The sequence below is a fragment of the Lygodium microphyllum genome, chromosome 13, assembly GCF_053477565.2.
Source record: "Lygodium microphyllum isolate KBCC chromosome 13, Lygodium_microphyllum_v1.1.10, whole genome shotgun sequence".
In the NCBI taxonomy this organism is placed as follows: Eukaryota; Viridiplantae; Streptophyta; class Polypodiopsida; order Schizaeales; family Lygodiaceae; genus Lygodium; species Lygodium microphyllum.
In genome coordinates, this window is record NC_141147.1 from 137,198,036 (window position 1) to 137,218,528 (window position 20,493).

Here is a 20,493-nt window from a genome sequence, read left to right on the forward strand (position 1 = left end):
TCTACAGCAAAGAAATTTGCAATTTCCCAGCCTCTAGGAATTTATTTTTCGTTGTATGTGTCTCTTTGTTTGCATTTGCATGATGCACAAGCACCTGTAATTAGGCTGGGCATAATTTCTTCAATGCATTTATATATATATATATATTTTGTGGAAACATTGTTTTATTGATTGCATTGCATGGATTTTAATTTGCAAATCGCATGAATGTTTGGGCACAAAATTCTCTTCTAAAGCATATTTTTTACAGGGCACATTACATGTAAAAACAAGTTCATATGAAGGTTTTCATTTTAAAGACTCAAGGATCAAAGGAAAAGGTCGTAAGTTTTACATCATTAGCGAGTATTTTGTGAAGAAAAAGAGGACATGTGTGCTAAAAGTGTGTGCAACTACGAGAACAATAGACCAAAGAAGATTGAAGGGTCCAAATCCTGAGATCTTCAGAGCAAGGCTGTGAAATGGCTAAGAGATGAGAGAGAAAGCTGTAGAGAGAAAATTCAGAGTTTTGTCGCGAAGAATGACTGAAAATCAGTCAAATGCAATTGTTGCCCTGCCACAACAGCTTGTAGATGCAAAGAACTGAAGAAAATCAATCATTTGCTACTGCTGCCCTATCTCAACAGCCTGTAGATGCTATCACCTGCTGTTGATTGGTCTTCTCCTACCCCTAGCTACCTCAAAAGGTCCTCCAATGGCTGCAAATCAAACCAACAGCATCTCCTCCCTCTCTCTTGCAAGCTGAATACACTAAAAATGCCTCTCCAGCCTCTAAAGACGTTTTTCAGTCTTGCATGGGCATTTTCGACAAGTGGCAGCCTTTCCAAATGGTTTTTTCAACATTATCCATAATTAAATATTAATTTTCAATCTTTAAATACTAAAAATTAATCTAATATTTATTTCCTGAAAAATAATCTGACTAGCCAATAATTAAATTGGCTAGGCATCTTCCACTTCCAAGTGTCTCTGCGCCATCTTTGACCATCAGATTGGTGTTAGGTACCATTAAATGCCACTTCTCTAATGTCACCAACAACTAACACTTATAGCCAAATGAATGACCTAGGCCAATAACTAGCACCAAATACCACCAAGTACCTGTGCAGCATAACTTATAGCAACTTCTACCTTTGGCATCCCATGATTTTCTCCGGCCCTGGGCTCGTAAATTTACTCTAACCCCAGTTGCACCTCACATGTGCAACATTTACTTAAACCATGTGATTAAAAATTAATCCACATGTTAAGTGAGATTTCAAAAATACATGTCCTCGTGATACTTGGCCTCTCAACACCCCCCCTCTTAGGCCCAAAAAGAAGCAAAGAAGATGAGTGCGAGAGAGAGAGAGAGAAAGATCAACCTAGGGATCCCAGTGTTCCACCTATAAGGTAACATGTAGTTAAGGATAGTAGACAAGATGAGCTGATAGAACCCGAAATTCAACTTCAAGAAAGAAGCCACAACCTCTGTTACTCCATGCCGAAAGTATATGCAGCCTAGCCACCAAACCACAACTGAAATATCAAAAGTCTCAAACTAGAAAGAACTTGTACATCTTGGGTATCAATGGTAAAAAGAGGATGAGTAAATAGATGAGGAAATGGGGGATGACGTGGGTGACGAGACATAGAGATGTCAACCACCCCAACAAGAAGAAAGGTTGTCGACCAGGTGTGTGAAGTACCATAGCATAAGAGAGAACCCCCCTAAAGTCGAAGGAATGAAAATCCCCTTGAAAGAAGATGAGCCCCCTCTAATCCCCCTTTGAGAGAGAGAGAGAATCAAGAAACTCATGGACCACGGCCTTCGAAACATCTAAAGACAAAGGAAATGCTACCGATGGTGCCGAAGAAGGTATCTAGGGCTCCAATGGAATAGAGGCTAGATAGCTCCTAAGGGTGGCCTCTCAAACTTGAGTAGAAGAGTGAGTGGAGGAAGGAGTATCACACAAAATCTCCTCTAGGCCCACATCAGCGTCAATGTCCGTGAAGCAAGACAAGGGAGGTGAGGAAATAGATGGCGCCAAGGAAGCCAAGGGTGGACAACAACCCCTATCTCTCAGTGAAGCGGATTGTGGAGCCGAAGAGAAAGGAGTTGAACAGCCTCTCTCTCTCGAAGTAGCAAACTGACAAAAAGACAGTATCCAACTATCATTGTCTCTCGATGGAGTAGACTGCAAAACTATAGCCTGTGACCGTGGAAGCCATTGGACCCAAAAATAGGTAGGGATAACCTTCGTAGCGCATTGTGGCTGTCTCCAAGAGGTCATGGCACCTCATGATCTTCCTTTTGTTTATAAGGACTTAGTGCACATTGGATGTGTCTTATGGTCTTGAGCATAATACTCTGATAGCCAATGTAGAACGATCTTTGTGGAGTGTCTAGGGGTAGATGCATATACTTCGGTGGGGTGGGGAGCAAAAGTCGAAGTCGAAGGTTTCGGTGGTATGATTGTTCTTGCCACAATATGAGCATCCTATGGACCTGACCATTGAGAGAAGCCATAGCACAATGTCAACCTATAAAAGGGAGGGAGGGAGGAAGAAAAAGATAAGGATAACTCCCGATAATGCAACGGAGATGGGGGGTAAATCAAAAGATGTTGTCTTTCCCGCAACATGTTTTTGCCTTCTCTGATACAAAGGATCTTCTTGGCTCTCTGAAAGCCTCTAGCTCTAATACCATGTCAGAATATGACTTGTTATACTAGAGAGACTATAGGATTTGCGGAAAGAAACACAAAGTGCGTACGGCAAACACTAAGAGAGAAGAAACTTAGAGAAAACATAAATAAAAAGATGATGAATGATGAATCACTAAATCATGCTAAGTGAATCAAGCTAATACAACCAAATTGAAGCTTTGAAGATAACTGCACTATCCTGTTTGAATCAAGTAGCAACACCTGTAAGGAATCTACACACTGAAGGGAGGGCAATGCAGTCCTCCAGCAAATAGGATATTGAAGGTAATGCTAAATGGTGAAGAAAAGAACAACCAACTGTAGAGGGAGCAAAAGGCAATCCTCATGAGTTGTCGAAGATGAAGGATATACTGAAATCTCTCCAAGATGATGGCTGCTATCAAGGTGACTACTTGGCAATCAGCTGGAGAAAAAAACGCAAGGATATCTAATGCAAATCTCTCCGCGTAAGTGGCTACAAATAGGGACAACCCTTCAAGAGTGAAGAAAACACAAAAATGCAAGTATTTGATGTAGAGTTGATAAAGAGGATGTAATTGTCGAAAGTGGTGCAAAAATGGAAGCATAGACAAGTGTTAAAATAAACTACTAAACACAAGACTGAAGAGAAAGAAAAGAAAAGAACAATGCAAAGGAAGAGAACTCAAAGATGTCCTCAGGAAATGGAATCCATTAACCAAATACGAGATAGTCGCGTACAGCAACGAGTCACCAGCTGCATGGGCACTGGCACTAGCTTCCTCTCTCCACAGAACCTATAGGTGATGATATAACTTAATGAGGGAACCAGATATATAAAGAAGAAAATAATGCCAAAATAGTGGCATATCAGCCAACATAAAATACCTCAAATAAATATCATAATAACCATAATAAAATGCTTAAATAACCTCGCCATGCCCAGCATAGGTCAAACTCACATGAGCTATCTGAACTGCTAACACCCTCTCTCAAATCATGGTTGATCTGCTACAATACAATGATACAACAAGAATGACTCGTCACAGTCCATACAACATAGAACCACTAGAGTAGAACAATGGATACGCAAGCAAAGGGTGATCAAGCCACCACCAAGGTGCCTCAGAGAGAACCTGATGTCGATGTTGATTGTACCAGCTCCTCAAAAATAAGAGTCATAATAGACCATCCTATCAAAAATGCCTCTGAACATATGTCACCATGGATTCCCCATCCTTAGCCAAGACCGCCAAAGCATCCACTCATGTGATGCTCAGACTAGGAGCCAATCCCACTCCATGTCATATAACAGCCCATCATGAACCTAAATGTCAATCCCAACTCCAAGATTTGAACCTGCCACACTTTGATCGATCTGTCAAGGATTCCCTCTCGAACCTGTGCACCTATATACTTATATGGATGAGGCGTGACTACCTCATCTCACCACCCTTTCACACTCCCTCTCTGGCACTAGAGAGTCACGAGGGATGACCATATCACCTGGACTAGAAAGTAGCAATGGAAGGGGTAATTGAGTCCTTCCCTCCATCGAAAGAAGCGGATCCCTTCCAAACCTTGGATTTCTCCTTGGCAAAAGAATCGAAGTCGGAGTCTAAGAAGGAGGATAAGTTATCAAAGGAGTTCGCATCCCGCTTTTTCTTCTTATCATTCTTCTTTCGTGAGGCTGCTAACTCCTTGTAGTCCTTCTACAAGTGTCCTTTTTACCACAGTGATAACATTGGGCCTTCAACTTCTTATTCCTATTACCCCTCTTTGAAGCTGCAAAATCCTCACTAGAACCTCCATAAAGAGCAAAGCCGTCCCTGTAGACGCAAAGATGCCTCATGCTCAAGCAGCATCGAGGACATATATGTAAAGCTCACAAGTGAAGATAATGTCTGTGGCCTCAAGACATTCACCACTCCATCAAACTCCAAGGGGAACTTGTAGAATATCATTCCCACTAGCTGTGGCTCTAGAAAGGCAAATTGCATGTGTCGAAGCTGGTCATGTATCTATGTAATACAAAGCAAAAAAAGACTAAATGGTATCCTTAGACTCAAACTTCATCTCCTCAAGTTGGCCATCAAGGGTCACTACATGCATGGTGGAAGGTGCCTCGTACATCTGAAGCTTCAACCATACTTCAAGAGATGTCTTGTAGGAGGTAACCGCTAGTAGAACTTCTTTAGAAATACACCGAAGCAATGTAGAATATGCATATGCATCATCCAAATCCCATGTAAGCATAACTTCCTCGTGGTTGTCCTCATCAAAATCTTCGGAAAGAGGAAATGGATGCTAAGGCCAAGGAATAACTCCACATACAATGTACCAAATCCACTTCTGCACAAACCAAGCTTTCATCACAACACTCCATTAGGTCCATGTAACTTATCGTTGCTAGAGTGCACCAGGGATCCATCTTGAGAGGATAAGAAAAGAAGATAGAAGGTAGACAAAGAGAGAAGAGAGCCAACCAAACAGCAAAGACATAACAAAATGAGAGTTCACATGCAATGTAACCAAAAATTTGATCAAAAATGAAGGGCAACTACTACAAAATAAAGAAAAACCAGTCAAAAACTGCCAAAATCAGCAAAAACAGCCTATACGAACAATGAATCAACCACGCTTAAGGATAGAAAATGAAAAACACAGGCTTGGAGGAGCATTTAATGCAGCAAACTGACAATTGCAGGCTGGAATCCAGGCGCAGGCTGAAAATGCAAGTTGCTGATCTGAAAATGCAGGCAGCAACTGAGTACACAAAGGCTGAAAACCACCAGCAGCAGATCGCCTAATCAATAGGGGGTAGAAAGACCAGTAATCAACAAAAAAATCACAGATAGAACCTAGATCCTGCAATGCGATACCATGTTAGAAGGAGACATAGACAAGTGCTGAAATAAACTGCTAAACACAAGACTGAAGAGAAAATAATGCCAAAATAGGGGTAGGTTGGCCAACATCAAATGCCCCAAATAAGCATCATAATAGCCATAATAAAATGCCTGACATAGGTCAGCAAACACACATGAGCTATCTAGATTGCTAATAGTAACTATGATGTAGACTACTAAACATCGCCCACGTGGAGATGGATACGGAAGTCATGAACCATAATGTCCTCGCAAGGTGTGAACTACAATGGAAAGGATGGAGAAAGAAGAGAGAAATATGGAAGAGAGTGACAAAAGTGTCAAAAGGAATGAATGTGTGGGATGAAGAATGAGGGAAGTTAGTGCCATATTTATGGGCACAGATTGTCTCGGGTGGTGCCCACTAAAGTCTCTTAGGTGTCGCCCCGAGTCTCTTGGGAGGCGCCAAGAAAGGCTTTTGGGGGCTATAAATGGAAACCAAAAATAGGAATGAAGGGGCAAAATATAGCAACAAGGCAAATGGGCTAGCCAAGGACACATCGGGTAGAGGCCTACTGGAGAAGCCTACCACATGGCAAGCCAACTAGGCCTAGGGCTACTCAAGTGGGCCAATTTTGGACGGGCCAACTACAGATTTTTCTCTCTTTCCTTGGCCTATTTAGCCCCTTTGTCGGGCTAGCTTTCCTCCATCATGGTGGGCATAGTTCGAGGTCTTCTTACTCTTGATACACAAATACATGCACAACCTTGTACTCAGCTTTCTACTCTTTATTCATCATTTCAATGTTTTGCTTCTTTTTAGAATTCCTCTCTCTCTCTCTCTCTCTCTCTCTCTCTCTCTCTCTCTCTCTCTCTCTCCATGTCTAGCACATTTGATCAATCCAAGCATATGCTTCTATATCATAGCACTTTGATACCCCAACCCCAATCTCCCTCTCTAGTTCCACCTCCCCTCCCCTCCCCCCTTTCCCCACAACCCTCCTTCAAATCAAAGTGAAAGGTCTTCTCCATAGAAACAGGGAACGGCCGTTCCGGCCTGTAGGAACGGCCTAACGCGTTCCAAACCCTCCAAGGAGGTGAAACGGTCAGGGAACGTTCCCTACCGTTCCCTGCCGTTCCCTGTTTGGAACGGCCGTTCCAGGCCTGTTTACTGAAAATTGACGTTTTTTCTTGTTTTTTTTTTTAAACTTGGGTCATAGTCCTTCTACCACATATTCATCCATCTCCATTGTTTAATGTGCACACACTAATCTCTCTCTCTCTCTCTCGGGTTGAAGATTCAAAGTATCAAGACAACCCACAATCTAATTAGGAGTCCATGCAAAGTTCAAATTTGATGCATTATCAACCCTTGCAAATCAGAATCAAATTTCAGCCGATCCTCAATTCCAAGGTATTCATCCATTTATATTGTCTAATTTCAAGGGAAATTGGGATAATTGGGGCAATTCAAGGCAATTTGGAGCTATGGGGGTAATCGAGTCAATGTTGGGACATTTGGGTCAATTTCATGCATTGACGGGTATTGGGGCAATTAGAGGGACATTCTTTGGGGCAGTTTGGGTCATGCAGGGCATATTTGGGGCACTTAAGACATGTGCCGTTCCCCCCGTTCCCGTTCCCCGACCTTGGACGTTCCCCCCGTTCCAGGGGGTCCCGTTCCCCGTTCCAGGTAACTATGGTCTTCTCATGTCCCAAATCTCCCATGCACTCCCATCTCCTAAAACCACCCCTCCCCACTATCCCCCCTATCCTAGGCATCCCCCTTAATGCAATGACAAGTTGCATATCCCTACGACCTATCCTCAATAGCAACAAAGCAACCTTTCTCTACCCAACAAACGCACCACAACCCCCACAACATGCCCAACCTTCCCTCGTCACACTTAACTCCTCCCACAAGAGTTTCTAACATTGTGGGGCCTAGGCTTACATGAGAGTTGCAAGCCATGGGGCGTTTCCACTTCCACTTGAAGTAGGAATCTTCATGATTCGAAAGTCTCGAAATGGTAAGGCCTGCCTACTACCTTCTTCAAATGGACTAAACTACTCCTTTCTCCAAACTATATACTCGGTTGGGGAGTGCTAGGGTTGCTTTCAGATCAATGGCCTAGATGTATGGTGGACATCAACTAGTAGTCAAGTGTAGAATTCACTCCCCTTAGCATCCTCATCTCCACTACACACCAATCATGTCTCCCCTTGGATATAATCAAGTGACCGCTAGCTCATGCCAATTGGTCCTATATGATTTCAAAGGCCCATTTGACAACTTTGCTCATGGAGACCCACTCCATAGTTCAAGGGCGAGGATTGCCACTCTACGCCCACATGCTAGAATGGGGAAGTGAGCCATAAAATCCTAGAAAGCTGATTGTTTGGCAAGAGCTGCAACCAGCCCTTGCCAAACAGATCAATCCTTCTTCTTCAGGAGTACAAGCTCTCTTCCCCTAAGGCAAGGATAGTTGGGAAGGTGCTCCGAGGAGGTCCTTACACCTTTTGCAAGTACTCCATCTACACCCATGGACAGAGTGGAGGAGTCACCTTCCCCTAAGGCAAGTATAGTTGGGAAGGTGCTCCGAGGAGTTCCTTACACCTTTTGCAAGTACTCCGTTACACTCATGGACAGAGTGGAGTCGTCACAAAATGGCTAGCTTGGGGTTGCTAGGAGAGTTTGACTCTTTTCTTGGACTAAGTTGACCCCACTCCAACAAGAGTATTTCACCATCAAGCTTATCCGAAAGCTCAAAAGCATCCTACTGCATGAGCAAGAGAAGAACTGTCCATAGGCAGCAAATCTAGCAAGGACCCTCGAAGGCATCCTACCTCATGACGAAGAGAAGAACTGTGCGTAGGCAGCCAATCTCGCAAGGGGTGACCCTCAGCAGCCAATGGAGCAAGGAGTGATCCGAACAGGCGCAATTGTTTTCCGAAAACAGAGGAACACATACGGACGCTGAGAGACGAGGATATACAAAGGGTGAGCAGGTGTATATGCTGACAGTGCATACATGAATGGGTACCTGACAACCATGACGGGTAGCTGGCGCAATCCTATTACTGGAGATATCAGTTTTAAGTGAGAGAATGAAGGGACATCTTAGCTACCCTTCTAAAAAGACAAAAAATAGAGAGCGAGATTTCTTGGGTTTGTTGTTGTTGTTGGCTGTTGTGAGCTTACCACCAAAAGTCTTCAACGGTGGAGAAGGTGTAGACAGGGCGGAGAGAGCTGCCCCACGTCTTCTGCTTGGACTTGCCGCTCAGATTGTCGTACCACAAGGTCCAGGAGCGCTCCAGTCGATGCTTGGGCGGCCTCGGGATCTCCCCTTCTTCCAGCTCCGTAGCCTCTCTGTCGTTTGAAGCCATTGCGCGACCTCGCAGTGGCTACCACTATCGCGACTGGTCTCGTTCGTATAATAAAATGCAAAACATGTTCCTCGGACGTATTTTGAATTGTTTTTCCTTGTGCTTGGCCCCGGGACATGCATACGTAATATAATATAATTACATTTATAATTTATAAATGCTACTCATTTTCAGATTTCAGGTGTCCCAAACCTGGCATTGCCTACTTGGGGATTGTAAGAGTTCTTTTAATTTAAAAACTATTTATACCTATTCTACAGTACATACTCCTTTCCAAAACAGAAATGGATGGTGTGTTCATTCTTTTTTTGGTGATCAAGAATGTGCATTGATTCTTTGAGAGGTTTTGTACACAAAAGACACTCATGGAGTGCTTCTTCGAAAAGGTGGTTGTAGCAAATATTTTTCATTCCTACAACACACACTTCACCAATAAACTAAAAACATTGTTACCTATGACATGATTGGCTTCTTCTTTTTCTTTACATTCTATCTCATTCTTGTCAACCTTTGCTTCGTTTACATCTCTTGCTGATTGTTGAATGTTATCCTAGAACGCAGACTCCATATCTAGCAGCACTCCTTACATCATCCACTCTCATCTCTTTTCTAAGCTCCATCTCTTTGCTGCTGTCACCTCTAATTATAGCCTTTGCATATTCCTTATCTGTGTGTGTGTGTGTGTGTGTGTGTGTGTGTGTGTGTGTGTGTGTGTGTGTTGTATCTCTCTTTACAAGCGCACCTAAATGACATTTTGCAATTATCTTTTTTGTTTTTTTTTTGGGTTAAAGAAGGAAAAAATAAGTTTACACCGAAAATTGAAGAAAAGCTTAAAAAGTGGAGCAATAGTAGAGCAAAGGCCACTCTTCGTCTTCTTCATCGTCTTGGGGCTAGTGGGCAGTACTGAAGCTTCTCTCTGTGGCAGCCCTCTCTCTTGCGTGTGCACTCCTGGTGGGGCTCCTAGTCGCCTACTCTCAGTCGCCTCTGAGGCTCATATATATAGAGCTTCTCCCACACCTCCAACAGCATGTCCTCACTCCCCACAACCTCTTCCTTCTCTTCAAACTCCTTATCTTCTCCATTGTGGGTCTGGCCCATCTCCATTGCCACCAACAGCAAAAAGTAGCAGCTCCAAGGACATTAGACACAGTCCATCACCACGGCCATCATCGGCATCAGTATTAGTATCCACATCATCATCAACATCCCCTTCAACATGTCCCTTTCTCTCTCCCCCAACTCACAGGACGGAAGAAGCCATGGAAGTAGGTAATCAACATGTGCAGACATCCACCACTGCTCATCCCTTTTAAGAGAATGGTCACGATGATAATGGTGGAGATAGTGATGATAGTGTTGGGGGTAAAGGCGCCTCCGCCTAGCCGCCCATGTATTACTACACTGACAGTCACCGCCACTGCACACTACAGGTGGCAGGCGCCCGTCACCATCACTTTATTCTTTATTCTTTTAGTGACTGTTTGAATAAAGGAAGGCTCGGTCACACATTGTGACTGTTGGAGTTCCCATTTCTTGTCTCTCTCTTTCTTGCTCTTGCTCTCCCGCCATAGCTCTCGCGTCCAAGCTTCGATCCTTCTCACCTTTCAACTGGTATTAGAGCTTGGCTTTCCGACTCTTGAGCTTGGCTCGTGGCATTCTCAGCTTCCCATCGACTCCCCACTCACATTGGGTCTTCTTTCCGGCAGCCATAGCTCATTCTCTTGAGCTCCCGTCACTCCCCGGCTTCCCGAGCTTCTTCCCGGCCTATCGAGGCACAATCAAGGCATTGGCATTGAGGTATTGCTTCATTATTTTAGAGATTTATTTTAGTCCACATGTCTAGGTAAACAGGGTAGCCACCATTGAAGCTTCCAATCTTCATATCTCTTTGCCACTGGTTATGGGTTGCTAGAGGCTTGTTCCAAGGCCTCTTTGGCTCATGTTTGAGCCCTTCAATATCTCCAGACCTGCCACGTGGACAACACAAGCAGTAGCATCATCACACTAATCTGCGCTTGATTTTGGACGGATTTCATTCAGCCACACACTAGTTACTTCAACTTCAGCTCCAGCTTGGCATTAAGCACTTGTTTGGGCTCCATTTCAGGCTTTTGCACATGTATTGATACTTGGCATTGATCCTTTGAGATTAGGCATTGGTTTGGTGGCTGAAAACAGTGTTTCAGAACTGTTATAAACAGTTTACAAACATTTGATGCTAGTGTTGCATTCACAGTTTATGCCTATGCTTGTTTGGGCATGACTACATAACCAGTTTGATGCCTATTGCATCCCGATTGATTGGGGGATTGAAGCTACATGTCATGCTATGATTTTGGCATGATTGTGGGGCTGAAAATACACAATTTATAACAGTAAAGGCATGTTGAATACTCTTGGGCTAAAGCTATCTTTCATGCTTTGACATATGCCTATTGGTTTCAGGTGTATGTCTTGGGTTATGCTATGATGTATTGATCATCGAGGGATGACTTCAAGCTTGTCATTGGATCCGGATGCTTTTGGAAGCTTGAGCTTATTTCAGCCCGCACTTATTGACATCGGTCTATGCTTGACAGTGGTCAGTGCTTTGACAGTTATATGCTCTTTGGGTACATGCTTACCCGACGCCTACGGCTTGATGCATTTGTCTTGGCACAATGTACCATGTACTTGTTGAGCTTTAGTGCTATCTGAAGACTTGGCTTGGATTCTCATTTGCTATTTCGGAATTTTGTATTGGATGTCATCTTGGTTGTCAGATATCTTTATTGGGATGTATGTCTTGCTCACGAATGCTACCTACAGTTGCTTTGTAGCCATCATGCTCTTCGGATGCTATTAAGGCATTGTCTTGGTTACCTGTCTTTGGTACTTTGACTTGGTTTGATTGAGCTGTTGAGCTTGTTTATCTGCCTTTTGTGCCACTGGGAGCATCTTGTATGCTTGACCGACATTGAGCAGGAGGTTTATGCTATTTGAGCATTTTGCAGATACTTGAGACTTTGGGATCTCTTACACTTAAATGTTGCATGGTTCATGCATTGATATCTTGGAGTTACTTTTGACGTGAGCTTGGGCTTTGCACTCTTGTGAGCATACACCTACTGGTGTCAGGTCTTGCCAGTGTAATGTATACTTTGCCCTACTGTCCAAGGGATATGTCTACTCACTAACGGATGCTTTAGTGATATGTTTGGGTGTTTGCTCAAGGTCTTGATGACTCTTTGGTGTTGATTTATGCCCATTTATGGCTAGTCATGTCTTAGCTGTCATTATTGACTTGGTGTAGTGATTTGGTCAGTAATTGACTCTCACAGTACCCTGCTGTCATTTATTACATCAAGCATATAACTTCGGATTGACATGGATTTTTCATGCTGAAATATTTTGAAATGATGTACTTTCACTAGTACTTGGTGGGTAGCAGCTTTGGTTACACTTTTCTCGCCATTTTCTCTCGATTTTGGTGATTTTTTGGTCATTTTCTGCAGTAAACAGCAAGCAAATTTTGAACTGTCTGGAGTCTTCTAGCCTGCATTATGGTGAGTTTGTCCATTGATCATGCTATTTTCAATATCACTAAGCTTGATGGTACGAATTACTCTTATTGGAAGAGCCAGATTTGGTAGGTTTTAGTGTAGAAATCACAGATTAAACCATCGAGGTTAAGCGGGCAACTGCCTGCAACTATGTCAGATGAGGAATGGCTTGAGCTTGATGAGTTATGCAAGTCCACTATTGTATTATCTCTCACAGAACAAGTTTATTACAATGTATTTAAGGAATAACAGAGTGCATGCCAATTGTGGGATAAAATCAAGAATCTCTATGACAAGAAAAAGTCCCAACAAGTCAGATGTATTGGCTGAAGCAGCTTATGGATCTACGCATGAAAGAGAATGTGACTATGTCTGCTCACTTGAGCCAGTTCCATGCTATACTCAATAACTTGACTTCGCAGGACATCACTTTTGCAGAGGATGTCACTCCTCTTTTCTTACTTGGTACTCTTAATGAGTCATGGGATGTATTCCGCACTGCATTACGTGCCTTTGTTGCTACCTTGAAATTATCTTATGTTAAGAGTGCTCTTCTGCAGAAAGAGGTTAATCGTAAGAATTTGGATGCCTCTCATGTGTCGCATGCTATGATAGTTAGAGGTAGGAATGATAGATATGAAAAGCATGGCAGTGGTAGTGGCCGTGGATGGGATTCTCAGAAATCTTGGTCCAAGTCTCGTGGGAAGTCATGTTGCAAATCCCATGGCAGGAATGCAGATATTACTTGTCACCATTGTGAGAAAAAGGGCCATATTAGGCCACAATTCCATGAACTGTGCAATGAAAGGCGCAAAGATAAGGGGAAAGACAAAGTGCAGGATAAGTCTTCTGATTGACGCATAGTGCCTGCAAAGTCTAGTGTTAAAATTGAAGAGATCAATGTTATGCAACCTGAGGATGTTGATGATGATTATATCCTTGTAGCTTCTTATAGTGCTTCGCAGATTACAGAGATACACTCCATGTATGCACAGTGTTGGCTCTTAGACTCAGGTGTGTCCTTTCATGTGGCACCTTACCGAGAGTAGTTTCATTCATACCGTACTATTTCGGGTTCTGTGCAATTGGGTGATGACAAGTCTCTTGATATTATGGCCGTTGGTGATGTTAGGCTGTGGCCTCCTTCTGGCAGCAGTTTTGTTATGCAGGATGTACGTCATGTACCTGCTTTGACACGCAGTCTCATGTTAGTTGAATAGCTTGATGACGCAAGTTATCATATATCTTTTGGAGACTCTGCATGGAATATCACTCGTGGCAGACTTGTGATTGCGAGAGGTGCCAAGGCTAGCAGCCTCTATCCCTTGATTGTATCCGCATCTTCCCTTGATCATGTTTTGTCTGTGGGCTCTATTCCACGTGTATCTCTTTGGCATGCCCGTTTGGGCCATATGTCTTTGAAGGGAATGAAAATGCTTTTTGGTTTGCAGTACTTACCACCCCTTGATTATGCATGTTTTGATTCATGTGAGCATTGTCTTTATCGCAGGCAGACTAGATCTACGCATAAGAAGTCTGGTATGCCACACATGAGTGAGCCCTTGGCATTGGTACGTTCAGATGTCTGTGGGCCCATGCCTTATCAGTCTATGGATAGTGCAAAGTATTTTGTTACTTTCAGAGATGATTTTTCGTGTAAAGTTTGGGCTTATCCCATTAAGACGAAATCCGATGTCTTGGCTGTGTTTCAGAGATGGCTTGCATTGGTTGAGAACCAGTCTGGGTATAGGCTAAAATACCTAAGGACAGCTAATGGGGGTGTGTATGTCTCACATGCTTTTAAGCAGTTATGTGATGAGAGGGGTACACCCCCCCCCCCAGAATGGTTTGGCTGAGCGGATGAATAGAACCATCCAGGAGTGTGTACGCAGTATGCTTAGCCATGCAGGCCTACCACTGAGCTTTTGGGCTAAGGCAGTTAGTACAGCTGTGCATATCATAAACAGATCACCTTCTAGTGGTTTGGATTTCTAGGTCGCAGAGAAGGTATGGACTGGAAAACGTCCCTCTTATGCGCATCTCCATGTCCTTGGATGTGAGGCATTTTGCCATGTGCCCAGGGACAAGAGAAGTAAGCTGGATCCTAAGAGTGTAAAATGCATTTTCCTTGGTTATGGGGATGTAGGCGAGATGGGTTACCGCCTCTGGGATCCGCAGGCACGGAAAGTCATCCGCAATCATGATGTAGTCTTCCATGAAGACAAGATGCATAGGCAGCCTGAGAGAGTTGTTGAGATCCGCAAGGTTGTATTTCAGGAGGAGCCGAGAGCTCCCGCATAGCCAGTTGGATAGCCTACAACTGCAGCAGATGCTCATGGTCAGGGTGTTGGACAAGTAGCTGAGCAGGCAGTAGAGCTTGCCGTGAGACAATCTACTAGAGACAGACGTCCACCTGATAGATTTCAGCCCTCGATGCATTATGTCTTAGTTATAGATGCAAGAGAGCCTTTCACTTATGATGAGGCTATGCGCATGGGTAATAGTCACTCCTCAGAGAGGGCTATGCAGTCTAAGATAGACTCCTTGCATAAGAATGAGACTTGGGATTTGGTTTCCTTGCCTAAGGGCAAGAAGGCTTTGCCATTCAAGTGGGTGTACAAGTTGAAAAGTACCCCTGGACACCCCAAGCCGGCATACAAGGCTAGATTGGTAGCAAAGGATTTTAAGCAGGAGCATGGTGTGGACTTTGATGAGGTCTTTTCTCCTGTGGTTAAGATGACCACCTTGTGCTTAGTCTTGGCTTTGGTTGCTCAGCTTGACTTCAGATGGATGTCAAGATGGCTTTCTTACATGGGGACTTGCATGATGAGATTTATATGGAGCAGCCTAAGGGCTTTGCAGAACCTAGCAGGGAGCACCTAGTGTGCAAATTGAAGAAAAGTCTTTATGGCTTGAAGCAGGCACCTAGGGAGTGGTATCATAAGTTTGATGCCTTTATGCAGTCACAGGGCTACATCATGAGTGCTATGGATTTGTGTCTTTACACGAAGAAAGCCCGTGATAGTTCTTTATTGATTTTAGTACTCTATGTGGATGATATGCTGATAGTTAGCAGGGAAAGCTCATGATGAGCTAGATGCTCTTAAGGCTCAGCTCAAGAAGAGCTTTGAGATGAAATATCTGGGACAGGACTCTCACATACTTGGTATGCGCATTAGACGTGACAGGCATCAGGGACTCCTCTACTTGTCACAGAGGGGTGTACATTCATAAAGTCCTTGAGCGCTTCCACATGCAAGACGTAAAGTCTATTGGCGATCTATTACCTTCTTGTGTGAAGGTATCACAAGCTGATTGTCCGCAGACAGATGAGTAGAGGGCCGAGATGGCCGAGATTCCCTATGCATCTGCAATGGGCAGTCTTATGTATGCCATGATAGCCACTCGTCCAGATATTGCCTTTGCAGTTGGTGTTGTGGCACGCTATATGGCTACACCTAGCAAGAAGCATTGGGATGCCGTGAAGGGTGTCATGAGGTACATGAAAGGCACTACAGATATGTGCATATGCTATGGCAGCTAGAATACACGAGGCGTGGGGTACACTGACTCTGATTATGCAGGATATGCAGATAGTAGGAAGTCCACTTCTAGCTATGTATTCACCTATGTTGGAGATGCTGTTTCTTGGATGTCCAGGGTGCAAAAATACATGGCCCTTTCTACTATAGAGGCCGAGTATGTTGCAGCCACTAAGGCTTGCAACAAGGAGGCCATTTTGTTGGGTCGTTTGGTTGCTGACCTTGGTATTGATGCTATCCCTACACTGAATTCGGATTCTGAGTGCTATTCAGTTAGCCAAGAATCCGGTCTTCCATGCAAAGACAAAATACATTGAGGTGAGGTATTACTTCATACGTAGGATTGTTGAGGAAAAGTCTGTTGACCTTGTCAAGATCTCAACTGACCAGAATCCTGCAGATCTGCTCACGAAAAGCCTCTCTACAGAGCGCTTTGCCTTCCTCAGGAGGTTGATAGGCATGGGATGAGATGACGTCTTTCCTCATCCTGTTATACATGTGTACATGTTGTACTGTCTCTTTTATTTTTTCTTTTCACTCCTCATTAGGGCAGATTCGCCTTTAAGTGGGAGGTTGTTGGGGGTAAAGGCGCCTCCGCCTAGCCGCCTGTGTATTACTACACTGATTGTCACTGCCACTGCACACTACAGGTGGCGAGCGCTCGTCAGACTGTCACTTTATTCTTTATTCTTTTAGTGACAGTTTGAATAAAGGAAGGCCCGGTCAAACATTGTGACTGTTGGAGTTCCCATCTCTTGTCTCTCTCCCTCTTGCTCTTGCTCTCCCGCCATAGCTCTCACGCGCAAGCTTCGATCCTTCTCACCTTTCAGATAGTGGTGGTGGTAGTGTTAAGGGATCTCACAAAGATCTAGATGGTGACCATCATGATGATAATTTTGGTGGTCGTGAGAGAGGCCTAAAGATCCAGAGGGAGGAGAAGGAGAAAGCCTTCCTTGATGCCCCTTCCTATGAGAACCCTCCCATCCCCCCATCATCAAAAGTAGACAACCCATCACCCCATTACCTTTCCCAATTTTTACTCCCCAACCCTCCTTTCCTTGTTAGCACCCAAGCCCCCTTCACACCCATGCATGACCGACCCCTCCCCTTAGTGTGTTTCATACACAAAAAACAGCTCTCTGGAGCCTCTCCAAGTGACCTTTCCTATAGCCCTTTGTGTATCTCCCGCACCTCAACCTATTCTCATAGCCTGTTGTGCATCTCCCGTAGCCCTGCCAAGCGTGCCTTCACCCCCTGGTGATACTTTAGATGCTACATGGAGAGCTATATGTGAGAAGAAGCATGGTCTTGCACCCCATCACTATAGACATCATGCACAAATATCATCAAGATCATCATCTATTGAAAACCTACAAGACACTTCCAATGTCAACACATCTTTCTCCTTGGCAGAGACCAAGCCCCATGCCCATTCATGATTGCGTCATCGCGAGCCTTCCATCAATCGAGAGGAGCTCAACAAGAAGGTGGAATCCTTCATCTCTAGATTCAACCAACAAATTTGCCTTCAAAGACAAGAATCACCTCAAGTATACGGAAATGGCTAATAAAGGCCCTTTGAATGAAAGTTGAGCTTTAAGTAATAAGTCCTCCTTTATGGTCTCTAGAATATTTGGCAACAACATAATTCTCCAATATCTTTTGTAGCCCACATCTACACAATCCTTTTGGTTCGATCACGTGAGACTTAGCTTATAGAGCTAAAACGCACAAGAACAACCCTAGTGCCAAGTTTCGGAATCGATTAATTGATCATAAGGAAACACAATTTGTCATTGCAAATGGTAATGACAGCCATGCTAAGTCCTAGCAAAGCAAACTCTTAGTGCTATCGTTAATAGCTAGCATGCCATGATAGACTTGCCATAGCTACAACTTATTATCACTACATCAAAGCCATTAGGTTCAACACCTTCGCCAGGCAGAGTTGGATGGATTCAATAATTGCACATACAAAGTCAGAGCAGTGGGTTGATGACTTGGGCAAACTAAGGTGCAAGAGCAATGTGAAGCTAGCAAATCGTTTGGGTGCTAGCAAGGTGTTGATGGACTACTAGTTTGACTTATGTAGTATCAGTAATATTTGTACTAGTTAATAGTTAATTAGTAGTTGCAATATTAGAGTTTGACTTATCTAATATTAATAATAGATAATTAGATAGACTTATGTAGTATTTGTACTAGTTAATAGTTAATTAATAGTTGTAGCATTAGTATTTAGACTTATTAGCAATATTAATAGTTGTAGTATAATTAGTTAATTAGTTATCCAATTGTAATATCAATAGTATTTGCAAGGCGAAGCTAGCAAATCACTTGGATGCAGTAAGGTGCTTAGAAACTGCTAGTTCGACTTATGTAGTATTAGTAGTATTTGTACTAGTTAATAGTTAATTAGTAGTTCCAATATTAGTAATTAAACTTATTAGTAATACTAGTAGTACTCAATTAGTTAAAATTATTAGTAATTTTAATAGTTCTATTGTAATTATTAAATTAGATACACTTTTGTAATATCAATAGTATTTGTAATAGTTAATATAAAATTAATAGTTGCAGTATTAGTAGATAGACTTATGTTAGTTAATAGTTAAATAGTAGTGAAATGAAAATGAGAGAAAACGATCTTTTAAATGTATGGTGAAAATGAAAGCGTAACAAACTTTCGAACGTATTGAAAAAAATGAAAACATAAAACTTCAACAAACCGGATATTTTGAATGGATGGTGGAATGGCACCTTCTCCCATAATTATTTAATTACAAAGAGATTTGTGCCAACTCTTTGGCATGCTATATAGCATGTTTTTTCATTTCATTTAGTTTTTTTTAAAGTTTTTGAAGTAATATTATTGTTAACAATCTTTTGAACGTATAGCGAAAACGAAAGTATAATGAACTTTCGAACGTACTAAAAAAAACAAAAATGTAAAACTTCAACAAATCAGATATTTTGAATGGATGGGAGAATGACACCTTCTTCCATAAGTATTTAATTACAAAGAGATTTGTGCCAACTCTTTGGCATATTATATAGCATGTTTTCTCATTTTATTTATTTATTTATTTAAGTTTTTGAAGTACTGTTGTTGTTAACGATCTTTTGAGCGTATGGCAAAAATGAAAGCGTAATGAACTTTCAAACATACTAAAAAAACGAAAACATGAAACTTCAACAAAATGGATATTTTTAATGGATGGGGGAATGACACCTTCTCCCATAATTATTTAACTACGAAGAGATCTGTGCCAACTCTTTGGCATGCTATATAGTATGTTTTCTCATTTCATTTATCTTTTTTTAAAGTTTTTGAAGTGTTGTTTTTGTTTATTGATTTCATTTATTTGTTTTATTAGAATTACTATTAAGAAGAAAAAAATCATCATCCTTGTATGTTGAAAAAATAAACTATATTTTTTATTAAAAAATAAAATTATGAAGTATAGCACGTTTTTCCATGAACAAGTGTACTACAGTTTTATGATAAAAACATATTGTTCTCATTAGCATCAATGGACACTACAAAAAAACAAAGTCACAAGGCATCCTTTAGGACTTCTAGAAAAAGGAAAACTAAGGCTTCTAGAAAAACATCACTAAAATCGTTTGCTGCAACTTGGTACGATATAGAAAAATTCGAATCATCTTGGGCACAGAATGTGAAAGTATCATTGGAAGACTAATAATGTGCGCATCATATGGTATAGTCACAATGCAATATCATGCTGTCAACTCACAAAAGAATAATTCATCTACAGAATAATTACAACTCCTCTGTCAAGCACTATTCTCATCCTTGCATGCCAACAACACGGAGTCAACATGATGATAACTAAATGTTGGCCATGTCTTGCAAAGAAACAAAGAAACAAATACGTGGTGTCACTCTTACCAAACTACACAAAACGAACTCTCAATGCAAAGTCATTATAGCTTCAACTATTGAGCATCATTGATACATCCATCTCGGTTTGCAAAATGACAAGAGCGATTTTAAATAGAACCTTTGACCATCGATCTATTCTCGATAACCCTCTAATCTCTTGGAATGATGGATCACTTTCATAGCCATCTACTAGAATTTACTTGACTATATCCGATATTGCGGATGTGTTTGCTTTCAACATGCTATATAATCCACTGATCCAAAAGTACATGGCTATAGCAGAACATCCACATCTAAGGACAGGCTTTGCAATCTCAGCAAGGCAATCCATTGAAAGGATTATAGAGCTCCATCATGAAAGCTCTCCATTCGATCCAATGCTCCAAGTAGATCATGAGAATGAAAGATGTTACAGTTTGCTCAAAAACTTAGTTGAGCCAAGCCAATGAGACAGGCATTCCAAAGAGCCAATCAACACGAGTTCGCGTGCATCATATTATGGAATAATAACCGTCTCGTTGAAAGGACAACGATGTTCAGGATGGATGGCTTGCCTACAAGAACCTCACCCTGCCTAGATAT

The 20,493-nt window shown here is 42.3% G+C and overlaps 1 protein-coding gene and 1 pseudogene across 2 annotated transcripts in view; one reads left to right on the forward strand and one right to left on the reverse strand.

Moving 5' to 3' along the window:
• The window catches only part of LOC148027260 (eukaryotic translation initiation factor 4E-1-like), a 72,049-nt gene extending 63,064 nt beyond the window's left edge, over nt 1–8,985 (reverse strand). Inside the window, exon 1 of one of the 2 annotated variants that reach the window (XM_087691836.1) lies at nt 8,736–8,985. In XM_087691836.1, coding sequence (XP_087547962.1) covers nt 8,736–8,920 — 185 coding nt within the window. In that variant the 5' untranslated portion in view covers nt 8,921–8,985. The remainder of the gene's footprint in view (nt 1–8,735) is intronic. The other variant, XM_087691837.1, reaches the window with a different exon arrangement.
• A 219-nt stretch (nt 8,986–9,204) lies between these two features.
• Nucleotides 9,205–17,597, forward strand: LOC148027262 (uncharacterized; annotated as a pseudogene).
• Nucleotides 17,598–20,493: the final 2,896 nt, after the last annotated feature.